At 41.9% G+C, this 15,957-nt stretch overlaps 1 protein-coding gene across 1 annotated transcript in view; it reads left to right on the top strand.

Annotated features, from left to right (window-relative positions):
* PARL (presenilin associated rhomboid like) overlaps positions 1-10,672 on the top strand; it is a 19,544-nt gene extending 8,872 nt beyond the window's left edge. Inside the window, exons 5-10 of the mRNA XM_019542940.1 lie at positions 506-601; positions 2,061-2,210; positions 3,181-3,251; positions 4,610-4,711; positions 6,269-6,366; positions 9,761-10,672. Of these exons, the coding sequence (XP_019398485.1) occupies positions 506-601; positions 2,061-2,210; positions 3,181-3,251; positions 4,610-4,711; positions 6,269-6,366; positions 9,761-9,878 (635 nt within the window). The 3' untranslated portion in view covers positions 9,879-10,672. The remainder of the gene's footprint in view (positions 1-505; positions 602-2,060; positions 2,211-3,180; positions 3,252-4,609; positions 4,712-6,268; positions 6,367-9,760) is intronic.
* The last annotated feature ends 5,285 nt before the right edge of the window (positions 10,673-15,957 follow it).

The raw sequence follows: 15,957 nt of genomic DNA, 5'->3' as shown, positions 1-15,957 counted from the left end.
GATGTTGAACAGCACCGGCCCAAGGACTGAGCCCTGGGGGACTCCGCTGCCCACACCCTCCCAGGTCAACATCGACTCGTCCACCACCACCCTCTGGCTGAACTTATTGAACCTATTCAATCAGAATAGGTTCAATAAGTTAAAAAAAATTACTTGTAAATTATAAGGACCTAAGTTAACTTAGTTCAGATTTCTTGGAAGTGAATCACTAGAAGGTTTTTTTTTTGTAAACTCTAAGTTTTAAAGGAGCATTCAATTTGTTTAGACATAATGTGGCATCCCTAAAAGACTTTCATTGTATAAATGTAATGATCTGAAGGCCAGGGCTTTAGTTGTTTTAATATCCATCATGCTTTAGTAACTTAAAATAGCATTTAATTTATGGGAGTAGTAAAGAAAACTATTGGATCTTATAAGCAAAATGTTGACAGTCTGAAGTACTTTTCTATCATGCATTCTTGAATATTGCATTTATACTTAGTTTATTTATTGAATCTTTTCTTAGGTATTATAGCTGCAAACATCTTTGTATTCTGTTTATGGAGAATACCTACTATGCAGCGGATTATGGCTACGTATTTCACATCTACTCCTGCCTCTAGTAAGTCAGTAGGGATGTACGTGATTTTTGTACAGATAGACCATGTGACGATATGTTAAAAGTTTTCTTGAAGTCAGTTTAAGATGCCTTCATTGCTTGCTGTGATGAATCCATAAGAAAGTATGCTGGCTATCTCAAACAGGTAAGTTAAGTGCCTCTGGAAATCATGGAAAGAGATACAAATGGTAACTACTCCATTTGAGAAACCTGAATAACCAATGAGAGTTTATTTTGGTATCATAATGTCAAAATGTTATGGTCCCGTATTTTGAAAATTACTAACCCTAAAATGGAGCAGCTTCTGTCCTTGTAAAGAGTTGTGTGGGAGGTGAGGTGGATTGTTCTTTCATACTGGAGTCCTGTCGTAGAATTGAATATTCATTTTCCTGGTCTTTTGGGGAGAAGGGGAAAAAAAGATTAATTTTGTGGAATATCAGTAAAAAGCTGTTTTGAAGGTATTCCTTATTTTTTTAATGTTAATATTTGCTTTGCAGAGAAATTATGGGCATGAGTGCAGGTAAAATGTTTACTGTCACATGCAGAATTGTGTGAATTCACTTACCTCTAGACAAATGTTATTTATATACCCAACTATGAGTGGAAAGAGTTTGCACAGTTCTTCACATGGAGAAACTGGTCTTTGGACCACATGAAAGAGAATTTCAGCTGTCATTTATTGTAAAATAGTCTTGAAAATGATAACTGATAAAAACCGTTATTTAAAGTAGAAAGAAATAAGCAGCTGGGTTCTTTATCCATTAGGGAGAGAAGTGAGGTGGAGAGGAGTGCTATGGGAAGAGAACCTCCAGGCTCCCTTACTCTTGGTGCAGGAGTGAAACTCAGATGCTTGTGCCCTCAGGCAAATGTTTCCAAGCCTTAAGGGAGTTAGGCACCCAACTCTGATTCTCAGTGGGAATTAGGCACTCAGCTGTCTTATGGTCCTTTTAAAAATGTTGGCTCTTAAACCAATTAGTATCTGCTTTCAAGGCTACCATTGCAACAAATAGTTCTCTTTTGTACCTTGGTCTAAGGAGTAATTTGTACCCTTTAAGTTCTTTTTGGACCTCAGCCTAAGGAGTAATTGTTAGGCAATATATAGAAAAATGTCTTCTCTATTCTGAAGAATGGTGGAGGCCATTTGAAAAAAAAAGCCAAAATCTCTCCTAGTGGGCAATTAAAAAAATTTTTAATGTATTATTTCTTTTCAGCATTATTACACTGAATCTAGCATTCATTACATTGATCTCCCATGCTTTTAATATGTATAGAAAGAAGTGTGTATGAGTGTGTGTGTCCATGCATGTTTATAAAACTATTAAGTAGTCTGAGAATAGCTACTCTGCATATTTTTCTTCATAAGTGTCATTAAATTAGACTTACGCCATAAATCATGTGCTAATTAAAAGAAATGCTAAACATGCTTTATTTTCTTTTCATAAACTTATTTTTCTTCTTTTAGGAATCCTTTGTGCTCCCATGCTTCTGTCTACATTTAGTCATTTCTCCTTTTTCCACATGGCAGTAAACATGTATGTTTTGTGGAGTTTTTCATCTAGTATTGTGTCTTTTTGGGGACGGGAGCAGTTCATGGCAGTGTACCTTTCTGCAGGTAAATTGTGCTTCTTATATAAATATAATTATAAAAAGAAATGGTGTAAACATATCTGTGGAGGTAGGAAGTGGGAAGAAGATTAATGAATGTATGTGATGGCTATGGACACATTGTTCATGCTTATTCTGTTAATTGCTACTATACAGAACTTTCAGCACTTTAGACCAGTGATTCTCAACCAGAGTGCCATGGCATCTTGGGGTGCCTTGAGATCCTTTCAGGGGTGCTGTGGGGTGCCATGCAGTGTTAATGCTGTTAGGTTTGCAAACATGATTCAGAGGTTAAACCCAGAAACTTCAAATAGGAATTAATAGCATTACAATTATTCTGACCTCTTGTGATCTTTCTGATTTCTATGGAAGAGAAAGATTGCTCTATTGTTTTACAGCATTCAAAAACTGAGTCAAAATTAAGAGCTGGTATTTTCTGAGGGGAGCTTCAAATCTAATGAGGAGCACGTGCCTCAACTCTAACATGGGTGCCTCAAACCTAAGAACCTCTGCTTTAGACCAGGCATCTGCAATGCTTTTGGGCAGTGTGCCCAAAACACCTACAACTTCAACTTACAAGATGTTGGTATGCCAGGAGTGCATGGCAGGGGAGCTGCAAGGGGCCTGATCCTTGTTGTGGCAGCACAGCCCTGGCCCCTTCTCTGAGATGCAAGTGCCAAGCAAAATGCCTTTGTGTGCCACATTCTGGCACATGTGCTCCTGCTTTAGATTATTTGGTTTTATGATACCAAAATGTAGTTAATTCATAAAATACAGAGCTTTAAATGTACTTTTGTAAGACAGACCAGAGATGCTGGTGGGGGAAAAGTACAGCTGCTCTAAGTTTCCACATCAAATCCTCTTAAAAATGTTACCATGCTAGCTAGTTTGAATATTTTTCTGAGATACAGCATGTTGACTTCTGACTTTGACTTGTTTGACTGGCAGTGTTTCTAATAGGAACTTTACCTTTTTAGGTGTTTTCTCCACTTATGTCAGTTATGTCAGTAAAATGGTCACTGGAAGATTTGACCCATCCCTTGGAGCAGTGAGTAAAGTACTTAAGAAAATTAAAACCCTGTATAGCTTGTTGCATCTCCAAAAGTAGTTACAAAGCACTGTATTCAGCTTGTTTCAAAGTCAGGAATATTCAGGGAAGGCAGGCTAAGATTAGTGGAGTTGAGTGTAATCAATCAATTGTTCTTAGCCAAGACCTGGGCATTCCCCATATTCCTTTAACTTCTTGGCACTTGCTACTAAATGCTACGATGTTGTAAACAAGTGCTTAGCAGCAGGACCTCCTGTCTTTAAACAGTTGTAGAACTGAACTTGCAAACGTACAAATGTTATTTCATAAAGCTGTCAGTGCATAATTATGCTCTGATTGAAAACTCTGCTTTATGAGCAGATCATATAATCAGAGTTGGTAGAAATTAACATGAGTTGCCAGTGAAGGCTATAGGGAATTTTCTACCTTCATCCTGCCTTCCTCAAAAATTAGAACTGTTGCCAAAACTCTCAATCCACAGAACTGCTGAAGATAGCAGATGCAGTCTTTTCATTTTCTGCTAGGCCAGCAAGCAAACCACTAAGAGGTATTAAGGCAGTTGTCTTCCAAAAGGTGTTAATTGCTACTGGATCAAGACTTATGTATCTTTAAGGCTATAATAAATCACACTTTTTAGGTTTAAGAAAACTCGGGTTTTGCTTTTTGAAACTACAGGGTAACTAGAGTTCACAGATGGAATTTCAGTCAGTGTCATACCAAACAGTTACCCTGTTAATCATTTATATCTGATACTAAGAATCTTTCACTTTTCTTTAAAAAGTTGATGATGTTGCCTCGCACATTTAAACACAGGTTTACTTCAACCAGGGCCATGTTGCTGGGATTTTGTAAAACCATGTCTTCTCCATACATAGATCATGGAAGAGTCTAGTACATGTTCTGTAAAGCGCAAAGTTTGGTCCATGATTTTGTGGCTAGTGATACAATCTCCTTCCACTCTGCAGCCTATTTTAAACTGGTTGTCTTCACTTCAGATGCGGTTACATTTCAGCAGCGCTACAGGAGCTTTTTTAAGCTCATTGGGATTCAAGGAAGAGTATTGATCAATTTCTGTAGTATTTTAATGGCACATTTCCTTAAAAGGTTACACAGTTGTTTCTATCTGGTCTGTTAGAGGTTCGACAGTAAGAGAATAATTACTGTAGATCCAGATAATGAAAGAAATCAAAGGTTTCTTGATTTATTTCTCTCCTAAACTAACTGTACTGCTTTGTGCTGTGAGACTTGTGACAAGCCTGCATCTGAAAAGGAAAGTGACAGGCAAAATAGAGTTACTCTCAGAAAAAAAAATCCCCTGTGTAATGTCACATCTCACATGTATTTTAATGTATTTACAGTCAGGAGCAATAATGACTGTGCTTGCTGCAGTATGTACAAAGATGCCAGAAACAAAACTCGCCATTGTATTTCTTCCAATGATCACATTTACAGCAGGAAATGTAAGTGCCTTTGGACTTCACAACAGTCATATACTTGAAATATTTAACCTACATGTCAGTAGTATTGGAACATGTGTTCTTCAGCAGAATTTCTTATCTCTATTATATACAGAGGTAGAAAAACATCATGGCTTGATGTCCTGGGGCCTAGTTTTAAGTTGCTTCAAGTCTAATGCAGTCATTTACACCAATATGAAAAGCATGTAAAAAGGGTTACTGATATGGCAGTGTTTTGCATTTATTCTGTGCTGGTGTTATACTACGGAAGGCTCACAGCAATCAAGAATCAGACATCTAGGTTTTGTTTTAACTTGAGAGTTTAATTTCTAGATTTGCCCCTATGTGTGTTACACCACATTTTTAAAGCCAGAGGAAATATGTGGAGGGGAACCCAAGGATTCAGTCACTTTAGAAAATAAAGTGAACTGTGTGCATGTGTTACTGGATTGTACTGTCATTCAAGGCTGTCACATAGTATATAGCTCTGTTATGGACTAAGCTGTAGGAATTAGCCACTTATTTCATGCTGCTCTAAAGGAAAAGTAACTCACACAGAAGGAGAATGAGTAGTAAACATCAGGTACCATAAGGTAAACTGTGTAAGCCAGTTTGAGGTAATTCTCCTAACCAGCAAAATTTTTTATTAACCCCATTGCTTTAGAAACAGTTATCTCCTAACATGATTACCTGTGGGTGCTGCTGCTTAGAATGTCTAGCAATAGAAATAAATCACTGGGGCAATGGTTAAGGTCATCTTCTAGCAACGAATGAAAGAGCTTCAATTTCTACCTTGACAATAAAACACATCTTGGTTTGGAAACTCATTGATATGTACTTTGACTCCTACTTGAATACAGGGGTCATGTTTTCGGTACAATATTGAAGTGTACTTTATTATGGTAGATTAATACTGATACTTGGGGGGACCCAGGTGTCCCCCCCCAGACCAAGGAGGCACTGGTCACTGAGGCTGGGGGTACGGGGGGGCTCCCCAGTGTGCCTGGCAGCAAACCCAGAAGTGGACCAGAAGCACTTTGGTCCACTTCCGGGTCTGCTGGGGAGCATGTGGGGGGTCCCCCTACGTACTCCTCCCACCCCCCCGGCTCAGTGACTGGTGCCTCCTGGGTCGGGGGGGGCACCTAGGGTCCCCCCTTGGCTGATCACCAAGCCAGGAAGGCACAGGGGGGGCCCCAAAATGCTGCCTGGCAAACCCAGAAGTGGACTTCTGGTCCATTTCTGGGTTCGCGGCTGAGTATGTGGAGGGCTCCCCCGCACTCCTGTTGGGCGCTCCATGCGCCCCAGTATCACAGCGATCGTGAGCTACGCCTACTACCTCAGTGTATGTAGAAAAAACTTTTAAAGCCATGTCTGTGTCTGAATCTCTGATTCTCTGAATCAGCATCGGATTTTCAGTTTCGGATTTGGCCAAATTGAATTGGGGATAGTGATCCGAATCAACAAATTGAATCACTGTCCCCGATTCGGGCCAAATCCGAATACGACCTTTTTCGCACACCCCTAATATATATATATTTATATAATTTTTTTCCACTTTAGGCTTTAAAAGCCATTATTGCAATGGATACTGCAGGGCTCGTTCTGGGCTGGACGTTTTTTGACCATGCAGCACATCTTGGGGGAGCATTGCTTGGTGTGTAAGTATTTATTTTTAAATAAATACACAAAATTTTTCACATGTAAATTCTTCCTGTGCTGTTTCTGTATCTTTCCCACTTGTGCTTTGACTACTAAAATGATTTTTAAGTAGTAAAATAGTGTTTCTCTTACCAGAACTGAAATTTCTTCCTGGAATATCCATAACTGGTTTTTGACATAATATAACTATATACAGAAGGACAATTTAGAACCTTTGTGAACCTATATGAACCATCCCCTGATCCTGTTTGCAGTGACACTGTAGCTTGGGCTAACTTTCCCCATCGTGTGCTTCCCTGTGCACAAAGGATACTAATAGAGCACATGCTGGAAAAGTGAAAATATCTTTTTCTGTGCATAGCCAAGATGACTTCCCATATCTCCATGTTTCATTGTTAATTTAGGGAGCCACTAAGCAAGTAGGAGTCTAGGTCTAATCCCTACCAACGATTACTGCTAATGTGTTTCAGTTTTGCTGCTTTGTCTTCCTGTGTAAAGCCTTCAGGGGTTCTGCCTAACTTGGGAGAAGCACTAGAAAAAGTTTTGTGGGAAACAGTTCTACATTGTGAGACCCTGAACTAGATTAACTGAGTCAGTACCTTCTTTCTGGATTGGTCTGTGGCACTGTGTGATTTACACACTTCACAGCAAGAGCCTTTTTACATGTAAAACGAGTCATCTTGATACTTAGTATAGCCAGATAAAATATGAAGAACTCATCAGATGCCGCAGAAGTATACCCAGCAGGTAATGTGTCTAAATTGCTCAAAGCATCTTCAGTTCTCTAGAACCTTAGAAACTATCCATCCTTCCCACCCACCCTCTCATGCTTTACACCTAGGACCTACCTATATCGTAACAGAAGTTTGCAGCACAGCAGCACCTTTAATATCGCTGTTTTTGCTGCATGTCTCCTCTTGCTGTTGAGTGGCTGAGAGGCAAAAACACTAGCATGAATTGCCTCAGCCACTCAGCAGGAGGGGTGTGCGGTGGAAAGAACAAAGTTAAAGGTGCTGCTGCTGTTAACCAACTTCTGTCATGATTTAAGTAGGTCCCTATCTGTACCTGATTGCACTGTAAGTAGCGATACTTCATTTACCTTGTATATGGGTAGTTTTATAACTCTCAGCATCTGAACAAAGCTCCCACTTACTTCACCTCTACCTCTGTCTGAGCTTAGCCTCCTCTTTTCTGTTTATTTGATTCCTTAACTTTGGCAAATTTGAGCTGTCTTATCTCCTTGCTTCCCCGTATCTTAAATCATCAACACATTTGTTGCGTTGTCACTTTGTGATAATGCTGCAACATTAATATGTTTATCAGCTGTTCATTGTAATACAGGTATCACAGAGAGATCTCTGACATGAGGCCGGGGGGAGAGCAGGATAGTTGAGTAAATTGTTTGAGCAGAAAATGTAATGATCCATTCCCTCCCTCCTTACTGCTCACCAGGGATCCTGGTTTTCTCTGTTTAAAAATCCCAAATTCTCTGATAAAAAAATCCTAAATTCTGATAAAAATATATATGCTTTTCTGTGATTAAAATGAAACACCACAATATTTATAGGTATCAGCTGGAATGCAATGTTGTATTGATCTGTTTGCAGTTCTAAAGCAATTTGGAAGCCTACCAGTGCCTCAAACATTATAATAAAATAGATTCTAAACACCTATATATTTTGGCATTTGATTTTGGTTTTTTTATCATGGAAAATCAGAGCTCCCCTTGCCCCTTTTGTTCACCAGGATGCGGGTCCAGCTGCGGCTGTGCCCCCCCGCTGCTTTGTGGTGCTGAACGGCCCCAATATGCCGGTATGCTGCCCCTTCCTATACCACTGCCTCTCATTTTTGACTCTCAGTGCCCCTCACTCCCAACCCACAGGCCCCTGGCCCTGCTGGTGCTCTTCACTCTTGACCTGTTGCCCCTAGGCTCCAGCCCCACAGTGTTTGAGGAAGGGGGTGTGTGTGTGGGCATAGGGAAAGTGTGGGAGGGGCACGGGCAATGCGTCAGGGGAGGCAAGGGGGCATAGGCAGTGATTTGGGGGGAGGAGGGCGGAACATGCCTCCCCCCCCGGATTGCTGTGTCTAGAGTAGGGTGCGGGGCTGCAGCCATCCCCGTGGCTCAGTGGGCAGGACCTAGCATAGGAGGGAGCACTGTGCTGCCATGGCTGTCAAGGTGAGGTGCAGCGGTGGAGCTGAATTGTGCCTCCACTGCTGCCAAGTGGGTAGCGGGCACCTCACCTTGGTGGCTATGGCAGGATGGCACTCCCTTCTACACCAAGTACTGCCTCGCTGTGTGTGCAGAAGTCTTGGGGGGGCATGTGCTCCCCCCACCATATTGCCTGTGCTCCCCCTCCCCACAATATGTTGCTTGTGTGCCCTGCCCCCATAGATTTGCCTGGAGGGAGCTGCTCTCTACTGCTGCCTGGCTGCTATGTGCATGTATGGAACTCTGCCAGCCTGCAAGGGGAAAACCCGTAGTTTCCCGTGTTTTTCTCTGTTAAAGAGGAAAATTTGCATTTTTTGCAGCAAACAGAAAACCTGGATCCCTGCTGCTCTCCAAACAAGCACACACCTGCTAGGTGTGTAACTTACCAGTTCATTTCTTTTAACCATACAACCTGAACACTTGTGCAGTGCTGTGTCAATATTCCCTTGTAGAAAATTGTTCACTTCAGAAAGCCACTACATGGCTTGGCATGATTGCTGGTCTGTGCAGCAGAAGTCGAGATCTGATACAGAAGTTCATGTGCAGGTTTCTTAATAAAGTACATTAGGATGATTGTGAAAGTACTTTATGCCTGACCTCACTTAGTGCGGTCTTTTCATGGTTACTAAACTTACTAAACTTTGGTCCTGAAGTTTTGTCTACGAACATGTGCTATACCAGCAACCTTATTCCAGTGGATTAATTCTGCTGGTCACTTACAAGAGATCATTCATGCAGTTTTTTTCCTGGCTCACTTGCCTAACAGGAAGCACTTCTGTGGCAACGTACTTAGTTGGCATTGGGACTAAGTAGAATAGAATTGCACTCTGACTTCCTATTAAATGGGGTGTAACATTTCTTGCATCCTTTTTTGGTTGGAGATCACAGAAGTTTGAGGAGCTATCTACTGTTTAACAGAATAGGAGCATATTCAGATATAGAGAAATAAGTTATTACGGCTAAAGAAACCTGAAAGCCTACTTAAATAAGTCAGTATTTTCTTTGAAAAGTTTATCAAATACATTCTTAAAAACCTGGGCTATTCCTGCCAATTACAGCCTCTTCTGACTTGTTCCATTTATTGTTCTGTGTAAAGTTGTACGATTTATCGTCCCTCTTGTTCTGCAACTTCAAATGTTTTCAGAATGGAACTTCAATTGAGGATTTGTTTTTGTTGTTGTCAGGTGGTATGCGACTTATGGCCATGAACTCATATGGAAGAACAGAGAACCACTGGTGAAGGCTTGGCATGAAATGAGGACTAGGAGTTCAGGAAGACGAGGTGGTGAAGGTTCTCAGTGATTGTAATTTTAGAAGATACTTGTGCAGAGATGATGTACTACTTGAAGACATGAGAGTGCATTGATTCTGGATTTTTTGCTATTCTGCAGAAAATCTCTTAGCATCTGTAGTTTCTAACGTAAACCAAGTTTACAAATAAATGCCCTTCAGTGACAAACTCCGACAAAGCTGAAACAATAAAAGGTTTATATCCTATTCCTAAGGGAAAGGTGTGCCTCACATTTTTAAATATTTGAGAATAAGAATTCAGTTAAATGACTGGAAGCTGAAACCAAGCAAATTCATATTTAGTACAGCTTTAAGAGTGGGGGAGATAAGCCATTAAAGCAAACTCCCAGTGCAAAGTGTTCGATTCTCCATCTCGGTGTCTCCAAATCAAGACCAAATGCTTTTCCGTAAGGTATGCTTTAGTCACATGCAAGTTATTGAGCTCAATGCCAGGATACCTGGGTAAAATGGTATAGACTGGTATTTGTAGATCAGATTAAATGATGTGATGGTCCCTTTTGGCTATAAACTAAGAATCAGTTCTGGCATGATACAGGTTCTTAGTTTTGCAGCAGAATTGACAACTAACAGCTGTGTTAACGTTAAGGGTTGGCTTTCACTCAAGTCACAGGCTCCTATTTAACCTTTTACTTTCCTCTGCTTCCAAATTAGAGTGAGAATTTGTCAATGTCTCCTGCTTCTACCTGAGGCAGGGAAGTGACCTGCCTACTTCATATTAGTTTGGGTATCTTACCTGAGGGATCCCAGAAGATGTTCCACCATCATTTCTCTAATTTGAAATAATTTAAAAAAATATTTCCTGTCCTATAGAGGTAGTTTTACTTAAGATCATTTCTAAGGATTTTAAAATAGCAGCTTGTGGCCCAGAGTGTACCAGAGGGAGAGAGAGAAGATGGGAATGAGTAGTTTCAGTGGAAACTTATCTGCTGCAGCTGCCTTTCACAGGCACACTGAGTAGGCAGAACTGGATAAACAGAAGCATTAAAATCAAGGTCACTTATGGGAACAGCAAGGCACTAAACTAGATTTTTCTTCCAAATTAGTAATCAAGGCCCCAGTCCTATCAAATGGAGCCCTGAAGGGCAGAGGAAGCAACTCTGAAGGGATAACCTGCAGGTTCATTTTATTGTCAATCCAGTTAAATCAGTCTGGTACAGATCAGGAGTCTTGTGAGCTTGCATGTTTTTACTTTGCAGTGGGGCATTGTGGAAAGTATGTTTAATGTACCCACCCTTCCTATTGGTAAAACTACATAGTACTAAATATAGCCAAATGTAATAAAGCATGGAGCATAAAATCAAGGTCAGTTTTTTACTATCACTTGTTAACATCCATTCACAGCCTTTGTATTTTACTGCCTATAAAATTTCTGTTGATCTTGTGATAAAGAGAAGATAATGGAGAATTTGTTTGAGGGTAAACACTAAGTTCCCCTGAGCTTGTTCTAAATGCTCATAAATGTAAGTTGCTCATAAATGTACGTTGAAACTGCCTGGTACCATCTACAAAACGCTTCCTGTGCTTGGCTCAGGAAGCTGCTCCCTGAGCAGGGGATCCCCTTGATTTTTCCCTTATCATGTCTCTCCTGCATTCTCAGCTAACTTTATCATCACTTCCATATGTTGCCCTAAGAACCAGGGGGCATCTGGTTCTCCTCCCAAATGGAGAGAGAGCAAATAGCAGGACTGATACACTGCCTTTAAGTATGCTTCAGTTTTCTCCGAATGAGAACCTATTTATCTTCTCCAAACCAGAACCTATTTCTTTTCTCCAGACAAGAACCCAGAGAGATTATTTATCTCTTTAATAAATCAGTTTTATTGAGCATTATAAAGTATTAACTCCAAGCATGCATACAGATATAAATGTAGCAGTTTCAGTAATCTTAGCAAGATCATAGCAAGCAATTATATATTACCAGTCCTAGTATGACTCAGGAGCTGGCCAGGCTTCCAGAGCGTGCAAGGTTCCTTGAAGGGAGAGATGTCTTCAGTTCGTAAGCATTGTTAGGGTGAGGAGTAGGGAAGGACCGAGGAAGGGAATGGGGGGGTGGTAATATTATATAGTCCTTAAGTTATGTAGCTACCAATTAGGCCAATTTTCTGTTTTTCATCAACAGTTTGGGGTTTGTCTTCACTTTATTGTTGTTTTTCTCCTCCTCTTCGTACGAGGAGCCATTGGCTTCAGATTTGGGTGGAATGCGCCCTTTTATCCATAACAAGAATTTTTATCATCAGACTCTTACAGAAAAGCAAGCTGCATCAGACCCTTTTCTATGAGAGTAGGTCATACAATCCCATAACTCCATGAATGCACTCTTAGCCTACTTATGTCAAAGGTGCTCTAGGCCTTGCTGGCTTAAGGGACCATTTCAGTCCTGTCAAGTGTCAAGAGGCTGAACTGTCTCCACACATACTATTTCGGTGGCTGCTATTCATTTAATCCAGCAGAGGATAGTAGTACCTAGGATGAATAAGTATCTTGAAGCAATAAACTGTTCATCCCTGGAGGGCCAGGTACACAAAAGAGGGGCTCAAGGTTGTTGCCAAACACTTTATCAGATTATAGGCAAATTCATATCTAGCCTTGCATGGTGCAGATTAGGAGTGGGCAACCTATGGTCCGTGAGCTGGATCTAGCCTGCAAAGGTCTGACCCAGACAAAGGCGGCACAGGGGATTGGGCAGCATAAAGCAATTCTCTGTATGCTCTCTTGTGTTTATGCACTGACCCTCATTGCAAGGGGGGGGGGGGAGTGGTCTGCTGATAACTTTTGAGGACAGACTTGTGTAAGCCTAGCCTGGTACAGTGTTTATTTTACAGGCCTACAGGCCCCTTGACATAAGTAGGCTAAGAGTGCATTCATGGAGTTATGGAATTGTATGACCTACTCTACATAGAGTTACAACCAACACCTAAGATAACATCCTGCAGCTGCTACTGACTGTGTGGGCTTTGGGTGTCAGCACTTAAGGAAAAGAAGCCCCAGGTCATTTACAGAGAAAAGAACAGGACCATTCTATGCTGGGCTTTAACCATTAGACTTGCTGTCATGATGGGGGAATTTCTCTGCCCTTCCAGTTGAAAAGAATGCAGACAAAGGTTGAGACATCTTGGCCACAATACTTAAAGGAGCAAAGTATACACAGCTGCCTTGGCCTTCAGCTGGATTTGCAGGGCAACAGTTGAGCTGGGCACCCAGAAACCAAGTTAGTCAAAAATCAGTGGCTGCTGTTGAAGCTGTCTGTGTTTCAAGTCTCATCATCTGTAAGGTTACCTTAGATGCCACCTACTGCCTCCCAGAGGCCATCCAGAATCTGAATGCTTTATGTTTCTAAAAGTATTGTGAACTATTTGAAATCAAGTGGTTATAAAAATACTGAACTGATTACCATCAAATTGTATTGTACAACCCTGCATCTCATGTCTGAGATCCTGCCAGAGGGAAACTAGAATTAGAATTCCAAAGCTAATCTTGGAAACTGGAGTAGAGAAGACTATTAAGGCAAATGAGGAATGATGGCAGCAACACTAAATTAAGCAAAATACCATTTTGGCAAGGAAAATATCCCTTCTTGAAAACTTGGCAGCAGCGTGCACATCTTAGGAGGCAGTCACCTCAAAGTGGGACAAAAGTTATTTTCAGTACAAAGAAAGGCAAGACTTCTTTCCTTTCTCAAATAGCCAGTTAAGTGTGAATGAAAAGGTAAGGTTGTTACTGACAAGCTTGGCCAAGATAGCCTAAGGAAACTGGCACTAACCATTAAAAATGTCATGGTTAATGTAGGAATATAGCAATTTATGATATGAAAATGTCAAGGACTGTTAGCAAATCTAACTATGCTTTCAAAATCTGCCATTCCTTTGCTGTAGTGAGAGCATCCTGCCTGAGTACATGCTAGTGTGCTTCATTAAAAAAACAAAAAACAAAACTGTTATTGCAGTCTTCCTAGGATTTGAGATTCCCACTCTACAGCAGTTGATGTTTCACTTCCTGATACATTGACTTGTCATCTCATTGCCTTAGTATGTTTGCCATTTTCTGCCTGTGACAGATCTCCTTTAATGCAGTAAACTTTGAAATCTCACCCAGCCTCTTCTAATTCATCCTGTTCTGTGAGAGAACCTTTGTGCTAATTTCAGCTGACAAATTCAGTGATGAGCCTGCAGCTCAAAGCAGCTGCTGTAGGTGGTCGTTGAGTTGTGCAGTGTCAAAGCTGAATGCCGTGCTAGGAAGTGGCAGGCACAACAAAAGCAGAGATGGTAGATTTGTTCTCTTGCATGTTTTGCAAAGTCAGGATCAGAGTGTCAGTTGGAGAATGCCAGTAAAAATCAGAGATGATAAAATGGATGTCCTGTTTTCCTCATTATTGTAAAATGCACGTGCCACTTAGGATAAATGTATTGCATTTGACCCATATACTATATTTTAAAGACAGTACACACAGAGCAAAGTGCTAATGCTAGACCCCAGTAGTAGGTAGTTTATTAGTAAGAGGCACTGTGAACATTTTTAAAAAGTTAGATCATGCTTATAAGGGCTTTTTAATGCTATGCACATACAATGGGATAACATACTAAGGTTTTTCAGAAGAGGATAGCTTTGCTGCCTCAGATCTTACAAGGATCTTACTTTAAAAGGGGGGAAGGTTGTGGAGCACTTTCAAGTTTCTTTAAATTGTCTTAGCCTTGATCCCTGTTTGCCTAAGTTAAGTCATTAATCATACCTGAAAATCCTAGCCCATGTATAATTTTTAGGCTATCAGCTCCAGGGCCAGGAAAGAAGTCCTCTTTGCGCACTCAGATTGTGCAGCAGAGACATACAGCATGCTGGAGGGATAGCCTCCATGTCCTGGCGGTCACACCCCCAGCTCAGTGGCAGCCTCACAGAGCTAACAGAAATAAACATTAAGTATATGAACTACAAGTTTAATCTGAGATGGTGTATTCCTGGATCACTTCTTACTCCCTGGTTTGATCTCAGTGGATAACTACTTGGAACTACACAGTACTGGCTTTCTCAAATCAGATCCCTGTCCTCTTAGCCTTAAATATGCGCTCTTATAATGCACAGGTTCCCAATCCAAACCTTAAGCATTGATTTTACAGTCTTGTATTTTATAGCATAATGACCCACAATGATGCAATGTATCATTACAGAAAAATCAGTACCATAAATCATGGAGTTGTCCAATGGCCTGTCACTACTTGTCACGTAAGATGTCATACCACCAACCACGTGAATCTGCCGTGCGCTTTCAGCCGAGGCCCCCAGAATACTTTTGTCTGTCTCTGAAGTGTTCAGAAATCAAGGCCAGGTTCTTTGGGTAGATGCGAGATCTTTTATTAGACCACCTGAGCGGTTGGAAAGAAGTTCTTGGCAAGCTTTCGGCAGAGGGAAACTGCAGATGGGTGCTTGTGCCCCAAAGCTTGCCGAGATCTTCTTTCCAACTGCTCAGTTGGTCTAATAAAAGATCTCGCATCTACCCAAAGAACTGGGCCTGCCTATGCCCTTAGACCAGCATGGCTACAACCAGTGCCCCTGCAAGGTGACCGCAGCTCACGACTGCAAGTCCAGGAGCAAGCGAGGTCGGAGAGTGGCTCCCAAGCAGGGCGCTGTAGCACCCTGGGCTGCCATGAGGCCCTTGCAGGTGCCGTGGAGCACCGGTAGGTGAGCAAGCGTGACTTGCAAGAGAAACCCAGAGATTTCAAATAGGAATCCAGAGCCCGCAAGTCATTCTGGCCACTGAGGCCTTTGTGACAGAGGAGCGGCTTGCGGGGGTTTCTGTTGGCGAACTAAGGGCAAGCCAAAGAGCCGTTTCTGAGGGGCTGCCATGTCAGGAGGGGGCTGGGAGAGGCTGGGTGTGGAGCAGGCGCGAGGGGTCCCTGGTGTTAGGAGAAAAGGGGTCGGGCAGCGGCCCGGCGGGGAGGAGAGGGTAGGGGCAGTGCGGGGCACGGCCCAGGGGACCCCCTGCGGCCCCCTCCCCGCGAGGGCGGCGGGACACGGACACGGACACAGACACGCAGCGCCCGCTCGGCCGCCGGGTCCGTGCCCGTCAGCCGCGGGCCGG

The sequence above is a fragment of the Crocodylus porosus genome, unplaced genomic scaffold (assembly GCF_001723895.1).
Source record: "Crocodylus porosus isolate Cpor-Errol unplaced genomic scaffold, CroPor_comp1, whole genome shotgun sequence".
In the NCBI taxonomy this organism is placed as follows: Eukaryota; Metazoa; Chordata; order Crocodylia; family Crocodylidae; genus Crocodylus; species Crocodylus porosus.
Note: the sequence above shows the minus strand (reverse complement) of the source record. Positions and strands in the feature narration are given on the sequence as shown.